The 15,488-nt window shown below is 37.8% G+C and overlaps 1 protein-coding gene across 3 annotated transcripts in view; it reads right to left on the reverse strand.

The window, feature by feature from the left end:
* The window catches only part of BDP1 (B double prime 1, subunit of RNA polymerase III transcription initiation factor IIIB), a 52,341-nt gene that overhangs the window by 29,145 nt on the left and 7,708 nt on the right, over nucleotides 1-15,488 (reverse strand). For all 3 annotated transcript variants that reach the window (XM_032095284.1, XM_032095283.1, XM_032095282.1), the window contains exons 6-19: nucleotides 14,865-14,998; nucleotides 13,770-13,864; nucleotides 13,134-13,188; nucleotides 12,321-12,464; nucleotides 10,480-10,764; nucleotides 9,968-10,142; nucleotides 8,793-8,952; nucleotides 6,321-6,397; nucleotides 4,780-4,924; nucleotides 4,540-4,616; nucleotides 3,798-3,957; nucleotides 3,299-3,381; nucleotides 1,889-2,120; nucleotides 657-841 (exon numbers count right to left, since the gene is read on the reverse strand). In XM_032095284.1, coding sequence (XP_031951175.1) covers nucleotides 657-841; nucleotides 1,889-2,120; nucleotides 3,299-3,381; nucleotides 3,798-3,957; nucleotides 4,540-4,616; nucleotides 4,780-4,924; nucleotides 6,321-6,397; nucleotides 8,793-8,952; nucleotides 9,968-10,142; nucleotides 10,480-10,764; nucleotides 12,321-12,464; nucleotides 13,134-13,188; nucleotides 13,770-13,864; nucleotides 14,865-14,998 — 2,007 coding nt within the window. The remainder of the gene's footprint in view (nucleotides 1-656; nucleotides 842-1,888; nucleotides 2,121-3,298; nucleotides 3,382-3,797; nucleotides 3,958-4,539; nucleotides 4,617-4,779; nucleotides 4,925-6,320; nucleotides 6,398-8,792; nucleotides 8,953-9,967; nucleotides 10,143-10,479; nucleotides 10,765-12,320; nucleotides 12,465-13,133; nucleotides 13,189-13,769; nucleotides 13,865-14,864; nucleotides 14,999-15,488) is intronic.

Genomic DNA, 15,488 nt, shown 5'->3' on the forward strand with positions numbered 1-15,488 from the left:
AAGCACAGTCAAAGGCATGGGACAATATGGCATACTTGTATGCAGCTCTCAGAGCAATAACAATGTTAGTGACAGGAAAAAAGATCCAATAAAAACACAGTGATCATCACCAAAAGCCTGTGTATCTTATAAGTAGGTAAGCAAAGGTAAGTTAACTGCAGCTTCCAGTTGAGGCCTGCAAGGCAAGTTGAGACATTTTAACATGATATATACATTTTACAAATGCCTTTGTCTAATCACGTTTAAAGCTACCCAGTAGACTTACAGAACACCTGTGGTTGACTACTTTTTTTAAGAGACACTTGAATTGAAAACCAGACCCTGTACTCAAGGATTTATATAAGCACACTGGGATGCACTGTGGAGACCAACATGGAGAAGACAATCATAGGGACCAAGCATTAGAAAAACGCATTTATTTGAAAATTAGGCCCATAGTCCAAAGATCAAATTAACATCCAACAGCATGTAAATTTAATGCTTTCAAGCCCTTGGGGGTTTTGTTAGTTAAAGTCTAGTATTGTCTTGATTAAACATCTCTTTATATATATAAAACTTGTTTGTAATGCTGGAGTTGAATGTAAAATGGTAAAATACCTAGAGATACTGATGGCTTTGAACCATTCCTTCTCTCCATTTAAGTAGAATAACCTTACCCTGCATTGGAATCTGAAACCTCTTTCAAGACATCTGACAATCCCTTTTCACTTCCATAGCTTTCTGCTTCTGAGGACTTTTCTTGGAAACACTGTCTTGTATTTATTGAGTTCATCTTAGAATCTGTAGAAACATCTTCTAATGTCACACTGGATGGCTGAGTGTCTTCATGAACTGTTAAATCCTAAAACAAATAAAAGTTCCACTCTGTTAAGATGAAATACTTGCTCAATCTCTCTTTCAGAAGAGCAGAAGGAACATGAGAAATTTTTTATGTTTCCTACAGAAACACTAAAATTTCTCTTGCTTCTTTTGCATCCAACTAATATCAGTGTCTACTATAAAGTAAGTTATTTCTCTTTATACTTTATTTTTTAAGTGGTTCATCTTCCAAGACATTTTTTCTTTGCATTTCTCTTTTCAGATCTGGTATCATAATATGACAAAGTGAGATATATTCAATTTTCATGTATGCTCATTTTGACTAGGGTAGAGTTAGCTTTCTTCACAGTGTCATGTATGGTGCTGTGTTTTGGGTTTGTGCTGCACACAGGATTGATAATATAGAGATGTTTCAGTTATTGCTGAGCAGGGCTTACACAGAGCCAAGGCCTTTTCTGTTTTTCATACTGACAAACTGGAGAAGAAACTGGGGGGGCACAGAAGGATGGGAAGAGACACAGTCAGGACAGGAGACCTCAACTGACCAAAAGGATATTCCATACAACACACGGCTTAGTATATAAAGTGGGGGGAAATGGCTTTTGTCTTCCTAAGTAACCATTATGTGTGATGAAGCCCAGCTTTCCTGGGGATGGCTGAACACCTGCCTGTTCATGGGAAGTAGTAAAAGAATTTCTGCTGATGCTCTGCACATGAGTATAGCTTCTGCTTTCCCTATTAAATCTTACATCCAGCACTCAGGGGTTTATCTCAGCCCATTTTCTGGCTTTTACCCTTCCAATTCTGTCCCCAGTGCTGCTAGTGGGGCAGTGAGCAAGAGAGTTGGTACTTGGTTGCTGACTGGGGTTAAACCTGACACCATGGAAAACAGAACCCAAGTGCAAAAATGAGGAAATTTTATGACAATGAAGATTATTCTGAAATAATAAATAAAGCATGCAAAGCCTATCCTTACAAATTATGTGGTATGTACCTAGGCTTTGTTACCAAGGCTTCTACTAAGGACCCAGCAAAACAGTGTGCATAAGCAACTGCTCAAGAAACTTACACTTTTGAGGGAGGGATCATTGTTTTCATCTTGATGACGTATCACACCTTTTTCTGCTTCTCCACCTTCAGCTGTCTCCTCTTCAGGATCTTTTTCATCTATCAGTTCTTTTTGCCTTGCAACAGTTCTTCCTAGATTTGGTTTTGGTCTCTGTATTCTACCTCTCTTTAGAGGTGTTGGATTCAACATGCTCTGTTTGCCATCTTCTTTTAAACCAGCTGTTTCGTTAGACCTGGAAAAACATATATACATGAAGTAGATACCACACCTGAAAGTGGGAGAAGATTTGGAGAAGTGATTTTTTTTCCCCATTTTTTTAAACAGTTAGTAACACTTACCTAAATGGTATTACTAGCGTCTTGAAAGAATAAAATTAGAAGTGTATCTACTAGGGACTGAGAGTTTAAACATATGTTTGCCCTGTTATTTTTCTCTTTCCATTGGTGACAGGGTACCGCACTAGAGAGACCTTCTTTTGGCCCATAATGGACCTCTCTATATTCCTATCTAGTCTAGAGGCAGACAGACCTAATTAATAAAGAGTTTTAAAAAATTTGCAAATGTTCAGACTTTTTCTTCAGTGTATTCAGAAAATACATAAATAACTTTGTCATCTTACTAAGGTAAAAATATCAGTAGTGCACTACTAGAACTGTCAGATTCTTCTATGCCTTTTTACACTGAGAATCAAGTTACAGAGCAGATTAATGAAAGAAATAACTGAAAATATTTTTCTGGCAGATTGTCAAACCCAGTTTATCTCCATCCATCCTCTTAACTATCTCCCTTTAAAAACAAAAGTTTGAGGCTTTTTTTTATTTCTGTTCTTGGTTGAGGTTGGTTGGGGGATTTTTTGGGGAGGTATTTGGGGGACAGTTGGCTTTTTTTAGTATTTATTTTTTACAATCTCTTCTGTAAAACATGTTATTCCTTTTACACTACAGCTGCCACTTCTGTAGTGGCACGTTGAAGAAAAATGCAACACGTAATAAATATGTGCATTAAATGGCCCACATATTGGATTTTTTTCTTCCTTTTATTTGATGCCTAACACTTAACTACACCTTAAGAACACTTACTCCTGTTTAAATACTTAAGCACTGAAAAGGATGCATTTTAGTGTTAAAAGCCAGTAGCTAAGGCTTGTTTTAGTTTTCAAGGGACTAAACTTTCAGGGTTTTTTGCATTTACCATGACTGACTTATAATTTAAAAGCACCACTTTAAAACCAGAAGTGTTTAATTTATGTTTCCTAAGTGAAGATTCCTATTTTGCCCTCAATTTCTGTCTCACTGCAGAAGTTTCTGCAAAAACTTCTCCAACTACCACACTGTAAAATACCACCAGAAGTGACAGGAATGGTAAATTGCAAGACAGCAGCACTTATCTTCTTACTTATCTCATACTTACTGAGACATTGTCTCCAGGACTTTGTCATCTTTTTCTGCAGCATCTTCACTGGTAACATCAGATCTATTACCTTGGTCATTATTCTGAATAGAAACAGAACATTATGACATGAACTACCTTAGGTTTATAAAATACAGCATCACCTAACTGACCAAGTAACTGTTCATAAGAGGAGACAAAATAGATTGCTTATGACACATATACAATTACAGGGTACATTTCACAGTCAGACAGGTGCAGTAAAAGCTAGATCAAACACCTGAAGTTGTATTTGCTGCAGGACATGAAAGATTATTGGTATCTACTGTGTGTTTAACAACCTCTCAGCATAGCTGAGGTTACCACACTGTCACTGAAAGCAAGTTAAGTAAGTGGCTAATTCCTGATTATATTCAGGAGCAAAAAAGTAAAGAAAAAAACCAAAAAGATAACATTACTGCTGCATCCAGCAGATTTTCAGCTAACACATTATCTTCAGTTACATTACTTTATTAAATACCTTCTCAGTTTCCCCCTTAGGCTGTAGATGGGACATTTTATCATTTCCTGCATCTTTTTCAGGCTCTTCTTTCCTTCCAGATGCTCTTGTGACATTAGGTTTAAATCTCTGTCGATATCCTCTAACTATTGGCTTTGCAATGGAAGTTTTTTCAGGTTCTCTGCACAAAGGATCCACAACAGTGACATTCATTCCATAATATTCAAGCCTATCTAACATACAATATCTTGCACAGATTTTTTTACTGGAATTGTGTTGTCTTCAGAAAGATTTGGCCAAACTTAGGCAAGTTGCTTCACACAAGAAACAAGATTTGTTTAGTCTTACAACATGTGAAAATTCAATTTATCTATGTGTTAAAAAGAGATTAATTTATCACACAGGGGAGGAACCTAGACTACATGCCATAGCTGCTTCTGCAAGCATCAGAAGCAGAGCCATTACCTGATAACTGAGGCTGGGAGGAAAGCAAAGCCATAGTTATCACTTTTCCTCTCTCAAATTACAGGCATTGTTGGTACTTCATAAAGCAGTGCTTTCCTCAACTTTCCACAAAAGATGTACATATTTTCTACCAAAGTACCATCTGGTATCATCAAAACAAAAATGCTCAAGTCAATTTTGAGATTTATATTAAAGCTTCACAGTCATTGCTATCTTTTATTAAGAGAACTATACGGAACAAGTTAACAATTACAGTCAGTTAATTCCAGGAAAGTGGAAAAATTATCTCAATACTTACTCAGATGCAGTATCCAAATCCCTGTTCTCTACTTCCGTGGCTTCATTTCTGTTTCTCCTACTGTCCTCTTCGGAGCACTGGAATCGAGGCAAGAATATTACTCTTTTGACAAGTGCAGACATCTCAGTAGCAGTTCTCAAAATGTTACTTAGAAGACTGTAGATGGTCCATAGTATCAACACTGAGCAAAACAGATGCAGCATCAAGAACAACATACTAAGTAACATTCCTCTTTCTGACCTTTTCACCTGCATTTGCAAGGGTTGGAGGGGAAGTTTTCGCTTCTGTTTTGTCTTGTGTTGCTGTCTCCCTCCTTCCAGATGATCTCACTAAATTGGGTTTAGGTCTTTGCAAGCGCCTTCTGTCTGCTGACTTCTCAGTTTTCCTTAAGATATAAAAGAATGTGGTATGCATTATTACCAATAAGAGACTTAAAGTCTTACATGGTTCAAGATGTACTTGAAGAGCATCGCAGACTGCATGGGTCAAGACACTGCATGCAGCAAGATAATTGACAGAAAAAAATCCATTGCATGTTTCTGATATTAAAAGACATGCTACAGTGTTATGAAAACAGCATCAAAAAAGCTTTAGCAACTTTGCTGGCTTTCAGTGGAATCTACTTAAAAACAGTTGAAGGAAGCATTTCCTGCTGTTAAATAAATAGGAATATTTCTTCTCCTAGAGATTCACGAGTCACGTGAATTCCCTTTTATATAGAAATAACATAAATCTGCCCTATATACAATGTTTTGCATCTGCCTCTCCTGTTCCCCCATCCCCTTTCAAAGCTATCTCAGTCATGGAAAAACAAACTTCTTTCAAATACCTTGTCCTACAGACAACATCCACATGTTACTGAAGAATGGGGTACATACATCACTCTCTGTGTCCTTAACCATTGCAATGGATTGTCCTGGGATTCACACACTGACACAGCCCTGTATCTTATCAACAATCCTCAGATTGCGAACTACTACCTTTTCTTATATTCTCCCCAGAACAGGACAAATAAAGCTTTTGACAGTCTTCATCGTAAGAATGAGCTGCCATGCCAAAAAGGAAAGACGGAAGCATGAAAATCAACTCAGCGTTAACTAGTATCCCATCTCTAAATCACCCTCAAAAAACTCTATCATTAAATAAGAAGTCAATGATCATGCAAAAATGGAAACTTTAGGCACAGACTTCTTTAAACACCATTTCTCACCATAAGAAACAGTCACCAAAATCAGCTTCATAAAGGAGTACAGACAAGACAGAGACATTCTGGAGTATTTTGTATCTTAGAGGCTTGCACCAAGTTTTGAAGAGGAACAGTTTCCAAAAAAGAAAGAATTACACTACACACATAAGATCTGAAGTACAACTTATTAGTGTACAGCTAATAAGCTCTGATGGACAACTACAAATGTCAGAGAATTCAGTGAGCCCCTTCTATTAAAAAAAACAAAAATCAAATTTCACAGCCAAGCTGTAGATTTTCACATTTACCCACAATGTGACAGGATTTCTTCATTCTCTTGCTCTTGCTGGTTGTAGTAAGACTAGTTTGTTTTTTTTCAAAGTTTAGCTAAGTCTTTATCCCTGTTCCTATCTACCATTTAGATCATAGCTAATGCACTGCTACTCAGTAATCAAAAACTTCACTGAATATGGAAAACAAATTATCATGATCCCCTGACTGATTCAACCTGCTATGGTCAATTGGAATTATATCCAAATTGAGTAGATACAGGTTTAGTTCAAGTGCCACTGCAAAGTCAAATAATTCTACTTACATGATTTCAGACTGTGAACCACCCTCTGATGCACTCTGCTTTTCATCTGTTTTTTGTGAGTGATGTGTACCTTCGTCCTGAGGAAGAAAAGAAATGTAGAAAAGAAACAATAAATACAGATGATCTTTTACTGTAATGTAAAGAAAAGCAAAAACAAGATTCCCACAATGGCTGAGGGTGGAAGCGTCTGCTAGAGGGCTCCTAGTCCAATCCCTTGATCAAGTGTAGTGGGTTAACCTGGGCCAGATGCCAGGTACTTATCAAAACTGCTCACTCACTCCTCTCTGCAGCTGGACAGAGGAGAGAAAATTTAACACAGGGTTCATAGCTTGAGATAAGGACCAGGAGAGAGATCACTCACTAAATACCATCATGGGTAAAACAGGTTCAGCTTAGAGATATGAAGTAAATTTATTGCTAACAAAATCAGAACAAGATAATGAGAAGTAAAATAACCTTAAAAACACCCTCCCCACACCTCTCCCTCCTTCCAGCTCTACCTCCTACCCCAGCAGTGCAAGGAGACAGGGAATGGGGGCTATGGTCAGTTCATCCTACTGCTCAGGGAGAGGAATCGTTCTCCTGCTGCACCCTGGGGTCCTTCCTATGAGAGACAGTTCTCCATGAACTTCTCCAACGTGGCTCCATCTCATGGGCACCAGTCCCCCTCAAACTGCTGCAGCATGGGTCACTCTTCCATGGGCTGCAGTTCTCCAAGGACAGGCTGTTCCAGCCTGGGAGCAGGGCCCCTCTCTCCATGGGTCTCCCATGGGATCACAGCCTCCTCTCCACCTGCTCCAATGTGGGGCTCCTCCATGGGGTGCAGGTGGATCTCTGCATCCCCATGGATCCCCATGTGCTGCAGGGCCAGAGCTGCCTCACCACAGCCTGCAGAGGAATCTCAGCTCCAGTGCCCAAAGCAACCACTGACCTTGGTGTCTTCAGAGTTGTTCTCCTCACATGTTCTCACTCCACTCTTCTCTGGCTGTAATTACTACTGCAAAACCCTTTTTTGTTTTGAATTCTTCTTAAATCTGTTATCACAGAGGCGTTAACATAATTTCTAATTGGCCCAGCCTTGGCCAGCCACACGTTCATCTCTGGAGCCACTAGGGATTGGCTCTGCCAGGCATGGAAGAAGCTTCCAGCAGCTTCTCAAAGAAGCCACCCCTGTAGCCCCTTGTTACCAAAATCAGGCCGTGCAAAAACAATACATCAAGCCACATGGAGCTGGTTGCCCAATACTGTGTCCAGACAGCTTTTGAATCTTGCCAAGGATGGAGACTCCGCAGTCTCTCCGGGCAGCCTGTGCCAGTGCTTGGTAACCCTCACAATGAAACAGGATTTCCTGGTGTTCAGAAGGAACCTCCTGTCTTGCATCGTTTGCCCATTGTCTCTTGTCCTGTCAATGGGCACCCCTGGAAAGAGCCTGGCTCCGTCCTGTTTGCACCCTCCCCCTGGGTTTTTGTGTAACTGTTGAAGAGACCCCCTGAGCCTTCTCTCCAGGTTGAACAGCTCCTGCTCCTTCAGCCTTTTGTTGTAGGAGAGATGCTTCCACCTCTTTGCCATCTGTGTGAGCCCTTGAGGGGCTGTCTCCAGTGTGTCCAGGTCTCTCCTACCAGGGAGTTCAGAACTGGTCAGTCCTCCAGGTGGCTTCATCAGTGCTGAATGAGGGGCAAGGATCACCTCCCTCAGCCTGCTGGCAGTGCTTCTGCTGCTGCTGCAGCCCAGGTCACCATTAGCTGGTTGTGCAGCCACAGCACCTTCCTGGTTCATGTTCAACTCGGAGACCACCAGGACAGCTGGGTTCTTTTCTGCAAAGCTGCTTTCCATCTGGGTGGCTTGCAGCGTGTGCTGGTGCCTTGGGTTGTTCCTCCCCCGACACAGGACTTTGCCTCTCCCCTTGCTGAACTTCCTGAGATTCCTGTCAGCCCATTTCTCCAGCCTCTCCAGGTCCCTCTGGAGGCCACTACAACCTTTGGGTGTCTCTGTCTTTGGGAAGCAACTCCTTCCAGATCTGCCTAATGTGTAAACTTGCTGAGGTTACAGCTTATCCCATCATCCAGATCATTTGTTGAGCAGCACAAACAACTCAATGCACATTCCACTCAAATCAGATTCCAACACCGTGCCAGTAAGCATATGCCAATAAAATCCTGCACCAAGGCCCAGCTGTTCATATTGCAGCCCTTCACTTTTGAATAATTAAACTGTTTGGCTGTTTAAATTGTCTATGAGAAGTCAGGCATGCACACTATACTTTCTGAATAAATTTAGGTTAACAGACAACTCATTAAACCCAGGAAAACTGATAGTATTTAAATTTTGGTCATGTTCTTAGGCCTGTTGATTGTTTTCCACCTGGTGGTGAAAATGACACAAAAACAACCAAAAAATGACTTTGATTTACAAACCACTTCTAATGATCATGGGCAAGATCTCGAGAAGAACTACATTAAAAAATAACAATACCTTTGTTTCTGTAGTTTCTACAGATTGTCCTTCCTTGCTTCTAATATTTGCAACTGGTAACTCTGGACTCTGGCTTTCCTGTGATGTGTCATCTCTAATATCTCTGGTCCTCAATTTAGCAGATTCTGCTTCTAGTGTAACATCATTGCTATCTTCAAGGCTGAAATAAATAAAAACATATAGGAACATTAGTGTATTTGTATGAAAAAAGCTATTTCTGCTTACAGATAGATTAAGTTGCACAGAAAAACAATGCAATTTTGATGCAAAATAACTACCCGTGTTTCAGAGAATCTCACAAAGTTTTAGTAATATTTGCAGAAAATGAGCTTTAAAACAACTTCAGTATTTTTGCACTGCAATTTTAAGATGATGTTAAAATCTCACCTCATTATTCTAGACTGACTGCTTTTAAAAAAATAAACTTTAACATGAACAACTATATGCAGATGCTTTTTGCCTCTGATCTTTTGTAACAGTCTAGGTTGAGTCCAAAGGCAAATAGCTGTTCCTGCATATGCTTCTAATGGACTATTAAAGAAAATAAAAGTTTCTGGGAATCTGTATAAAATAACAAACAATTACAATGCAGCTAAATACAACAAATCAACACACAAAATTCTAAAGTAGCACTCACAGTGTCATAATGAACTTTCAGATTACCACTTTCACATATAACAAGTTTAATAAACAAGCATTCACTTTCTTTCTAGTAACAGTATGCCCAAAACTGAAACCAAAAGCTTTCCTCTCAGCCAGACTCTGCATAAATAAAATCTAAGCAACATTCCTTTTCCACAAGAACCATTTTATTACAGATAAAAATTCCAAGCATTTAGTAACTCAACTTAGCAACATTGTCAAGCAGTACTTCAAGAGAAATATTAGAAGTTAGGATAAACAATGGCCTTCCTAAACACTCTTAAAAAATGAAATAACTTTTGGAAGTGACTTTAGTAATTATGTACGTTAATTTTGCAAGAGCGGCCATTAGGACAGAGAATATTTTGGTGTGTAAATCATAAACAGCTTATTACACCCCAGGACAGCTCTCAGAAACCAGAAATCTGCACATTATGTGGCAGTTAAGTGGTGGTAAATATGAAAAAATAAAACCAATATTAAAACTTTAAAGTATTTTTTGTTTTGCCTAAGTGTTCCATTATAAACATTACCTGCCTAAATTGATGGCACCTTCTCTCTCCATTTGGTTATTCACTGGTAAACAGGACTCTGACCTCTCTTCCTCTGTTACAGCAGTCTCATTTTGTTTTCCTTCAATAGCACAATCCACTTCTTCTCCACAGGCAGTATGACCATCATTGCTTGCATCATGCATCACTTTTTTCCCTGATAATTAATAAGAATTAAATCAGTTTGGACATTCTGGGAAATATCTTAGAATTCCAGTAATCAAATCCTAGCTACAGTGAAAAAGAGTTCATATAAGACTAAAAATCCCAGTAGAAAAAGTCTAAGTACTAAGATTTAAGAGAACTGTTCTCGTCTAAAAAAAAGTATGTTTCAATTTAGAATGAAAGCTGATTTTGAAAGGCATTGTTCCACAACCTCCCACAAGGCAGATCAGCAGTACGAACCAAAGACCAAATTCTGACTTTTAAGCTTGCAATGACTTTATATAAAATCTCTATTTGAATGTTTGAAAGTGAGCACTTTTGCCTCTTACTTTTATTAGAGGATATCCCTTCTTCAGCAGTTTTTGAAGGAACAGACATTTCTTCTAGAATATTCTCTACTTCCTGTTCAAGATCCTCTTTTCTCTTCTTCTTTCTCTTCTTTTTTGCTAATGCTGGCTCTAAGGCAACCTGTTCCTCTGCCTGTTCAGAAATGCCCAAAGATTCCTCATTTTCTTTCTCAGCCGTCACACCATCTGCTTCTGTTTCTGCATCAGAAATTTCAGCTTCCTGAAGATCATCTTGATCATTAGCAGCTTCTGTGCTGGCAGCTTTTGCTATTGAGACAATATGGTTCTCGGTTAACAGACTGGTGGAGTATTAGGAGTCATAAATAGCAAAGGCATTTCTACTAAAAACATTTGTGTACTCATATATCACTGCAAGTACACTGCCAGGTGTATGAGCAGGACTGGGGAAAGTCAGTCATGGACTTGCCAGAAAAGCTTCATCATAGAATAACTTCAGCATTTAATACAAAACATATTCTGTACACGGGAGAACACTTCACCAGGGGAAAGTCAATATGGGATGTAAAGCCAATTTAGTAAATGTTATTGTGCCTATGCTTTTTCACAGTTTACACAGACACATTTGGATTCAGGGAAAATAGACATCGCTATTCCTATAAAGAATTCCTGTATCTCTGCAGAAATAGGTGATGAAGGTTACAGAATGTACGCCATAAAAAAGTAATTTTTTATCAAGAAATCTATTACAGTTGATCATTCTAACTTACATAAGAAAGCTGAAATATTATCTAGCTAATAATTTGCAAATTATTTTCTGGGTTTAATGAGTTTCTAAAATTTTACTCCCTGCTGTTTTAAAGGAAATTTTGTCTTGATCCTGTATTTAACCACCAAGAACCTTTCCTTTCCTTTTTATTACTCTTAAATGAATTTGTTTCCCTGTAATTAAGAAGTCCAAAATGCAAGAGAAGTAGAAAAGCATACTCGCATTGCTTTACACACAAAGTACCTTTAATCTACCACTAAAGTGTAGAAACAGAATTTCTCTATGTGGTTTTAAGTCCTAGTACATGGGATATTTTACTTAATCAAATCCAAAACCAAGGCTATAGAAAAGCAGCAACTATTTCAGTTTTAAGAGATGTTGCTTCCTAGCTGGCATCCCCTTTAAAAAGATGTTCACTTGTTTGTTTCACAATGCCATCTACAAAAGAATGGGTCCTTGTGGAGCAAACAAGTGAACAATACCAAAGAACTAGCAAGAAATTTATGAAACGGTCAGTATAACTATTTTTAATTAAAGCACATCTGTGAAAAGTCCTTTCCCAGGTACTAAGATAGTAAGACACAGTGGTGATCAACAGTAATTAATCACAATCTTTATTTTGAACAGACCAGAAAGATAACACAACTTTTACATGATTCTGTGAAAAGAATCATACACCTCAAACTTAGGAAGATAAACTACTATTAAAGGAGAAACAGAACCCTTAAAAGAGGAGGCTTTTACATGCAAGAAAACTTTCAACACAGAAGAGTTTGCCAAAAATATGATTTTGGCCCAAAAATTCTACAAGTGAATTCATTAGCAGCTCAGGGAGATCCTTTGAACTGGTGAACTAGAACATCAGTGCTTCAGATTGTGGAAGAGCACTATTTTCACTGTGGTATCCTGTTTCAGCTCTGTTACTAATTATTACCATCCTGCACATCAGTAAACTACACCTGAAAAAGCTACACTATGAAGCTAAGATCTTGCCCTCTGCACAACAGGGAAGGAAAAGATTCCATATGTGATTTTTCCTCTGCTAGATTACTGACCACTGCTCTGTAATGCCATCTCAAGCACTCTTTTAAAGTACCTTTTGACTTCTTCTGTGGCCTTGGAGACTTCTTTTTCTTTGGTTTCTGGCTTTTAACAGTCTTTTGCTTCCTCTTTTCCTCATCTGCTAAGACCTTCTCAAGCAGCTGGGCAAAGAATTCAAAATCAAAGGGTCGTTTTTCTTCTATCAGATTAAAGCAAAGACATAGAACAGATTTCGAAGTTGATTATTTTTTTGAGTTTCAGCTTTGTAAAATAATCAGTGATACACAACATGTAAAAAGCAAACATTACGTACATTTAAAAGAGAATTCTTCTTGAAAATATTTTCTGTATCACTTGAGCAGGGGCTGAAGTTGACATAAAGGTGACTGGATTATGGTATATTAGTTTTAAAAAACAAGTTATAAATCTAAGTAGTTCAGAAAACTTAAGAACTGACAAATACATTAACTGTATCATAGTACCAAATAATGTATTACCATGCTGCTGTAGGACATATGTACCTCATTCAACTAACAAAGAAAGTCTTTAAGGACTCTTAAAGCAGTTTACAATAAATAACTGTTAGAAATTCCCACAAGTCAGAAGAATTATCTTCAACTAATATATACAGAAGAAAGTTTATATTAACCTCATTTAGCAGACATCTAGAAAAGACAGAAAATAACCCTAAAGATTGTTATTGTGAACTATGCTTGTTATAAAAACCTAAGACTCCACAGCTTCTGGACTCATCTACGAGCAAAAACTCTCTTGTAAGTAATTCAAACATGGCAAAGCACAGAAATTACCATGAAAAGAGATGGCTACCATTTAATGACTCATTTTAGGGTGGGGAATATTTACTTACTGAAAGCTTTGTCTATTCTCCATCCATTAGCTTTTTCCTCACGTTTGAACTTGTTCTAAAAGCAAATGCACAGTTGTGTTTATCGTTAAGCAAAAAATGCAACAATATGTTGTACAAAATGGCAGCTCAAGATAAGCCTTCAGTGCAACAAACCAAGTAAAGTGGTTGAAATTTTCATGCACATTCACAGAACACAAGCTTGTAATTAATTTTTAAATATAAAATCTGTTACCATAGCTATCCCAGTTACACTCTTTTTATTATTTTCTACACCTTTTCTTGACTTTTAATCTAAGCAAGGTTTGAAATAGTGAAGACTTTCCCAGCTGTGTACAACAAAAGAGACAACACCGAAGCCCCTTACCAAACAGCCATTTAGGATTACCAGGATTCTTCAACTAAAACAAAGTGTGTCTAAGTATGCTAGATTTACTAGATACATTCACTGAAATTCAACGAGCATTTTAATGTTTCAGATACTTACAACCTCTTGAAACAGGTATTAAAAAAAAGCATTACTATGGAAAAAATTAGCACCACAATTATCACACAATAAAGGAATCATGGGAATGTAAATAAGAAAAAGAAAAGTGAAACCAGATGCTTAATTGCTCTGTTGAGTACTTTAATTTTTACCTTAATTTCTGCTCTGGCTCTGTGAGGAAACAGCCGTCCAATCAAGGAGAAGTCTGTTCCTACCATACTGATAGCTAGAAAGAACATATCTGTTTCTAGAAGGGAAAAGAAAGAAAAAATTATACACACTTAAGTATTTACTAAACCATCTTTCTTGCTATCAGAAATAAAAACACCTTGCAAACTTACTGTCATAAGATCAGTAACTTTGAGGCTGTCTACTGTAGCTGCAAGTTCAGATGAGTATATGTGGAGTATGTTTGTTATTTTACCTAGGTCACTATAGTAAACGTTTATTGAATCTATCAACAGAACTACCAACTATCAACAGAAGGAATTGTCTAATCTATTAGAAAACTGCAAAATGTGAAGTATGTTTTCTAAAGCCAGTAAATCAAAGCTAACCAACCCAAAATTGCCCCTGTCCATTTTCATTACGAACACAAGCACAAACAGAATTCAGAAAAACACCATGTAAAGTCTACTGTCTCCATTATTATTTAACAGGAAGAGTGCATTCCAAAAAGAGCACAGTGAATTCTGAAGCTAATTTTTCCATCTACAGCTGTAAAAAGTAACTTCCAATTGTAAAAAGTCCTGCAGTGTTGTAAGGCTAGAGACCATAGTCAATTGACAGCAGGAGTAATGAAGAACACAACCCACCCACTCATCAAAACACAGCTGTCCATCTGCACTGGAATTAGTCCACACAGAGATACCTTCTACAATCTCTTCTTACCTATGCTGGAGGAACTTGGTTAAGAAGTACCATACAGAGCTCAAATATCTGTAAGCCAGAATCCAAAACTATGCTTTTGATAAAGCAAACTAGCATTTCCTCAACATTTAAACATCCGTGGCAGAAAAAAGCACAGGTAGCCTACATATAAAAAGGCACTTGATTTTTTAAAAATGCCATTTTTCACAGTAAATACCACAGCTCTGTCTGTTGTAAGAGTTTGGAGGGTTGAGATGACATGGCATGTGAGTAGATTCATTTACTCCACTGGGAATAAAAACTGCCAAGTATAAAGCATAGGAGGAAAACTAGGACTTTTCTGCAGACTCAAAACTTGAAATCAAAAATATGCTCACCTTTATTTGACCACGGTTTTGTGTAAAAGCTTTTCCTGAAGCTAGAATACGTTGTTGTAGAGCCACGCTCAAAGATGGGATCATTTTCTTCTACAACACATGGACCTTTTGTTCTTAGAACTTCTACAGTTAAGCTGGGAAAGTAAACACACAAAAAGACTCACCTCAAAATATTGCTAAGAAAACATGTAGTAGATGTTTACAAGACAGATGTTCAAATTTTTTGTCACAAGTGAGCACTTCTACTGTGTAATTAATTTTAATAATTACACTAACGTGTACTTTAATGGGAGAATGCAGCAAGAAATCACTACCCTACTTACCCTGTGTAAGTAAATTTGTTTTTTCTGTTTTGTAAGATTTAATACAGACAGACATAATTAAGTAGCTTAAAAAAAAAAAAAGACCTTTTAACATTTGAGAAATCTAGTTTGCAAAACCACGACAGCCTCTCAATATCCTTCAAGAAAACTTTCAAATTCTTTTACCAGGTCCTCTTTATCCTTAAACCTTGGCCTAAACTTCGTGTTAGATACATCTTTGGGGAACTCAGAAATCTGATAATCTACTTTTTGAAAGTCATATTCTAAGCAAAGTTACTGAAAACACTGACAGAAGAATAAA

The sequence above is a fragment of the Corvus moneduloides genome, chromosome Z (genome assembly GCF_009650955.1).
Source record: "Corvus moneduloides isolate bCorMon1 chromosome Z, bCorMon1.pri, whole genome shotgun sequence".
Lineage (NCBI taxonomy): Eukaryota > Metazoa > Chordata > Aves > Passeriformes > Corvidae > Corvus > Corvus moneduloides.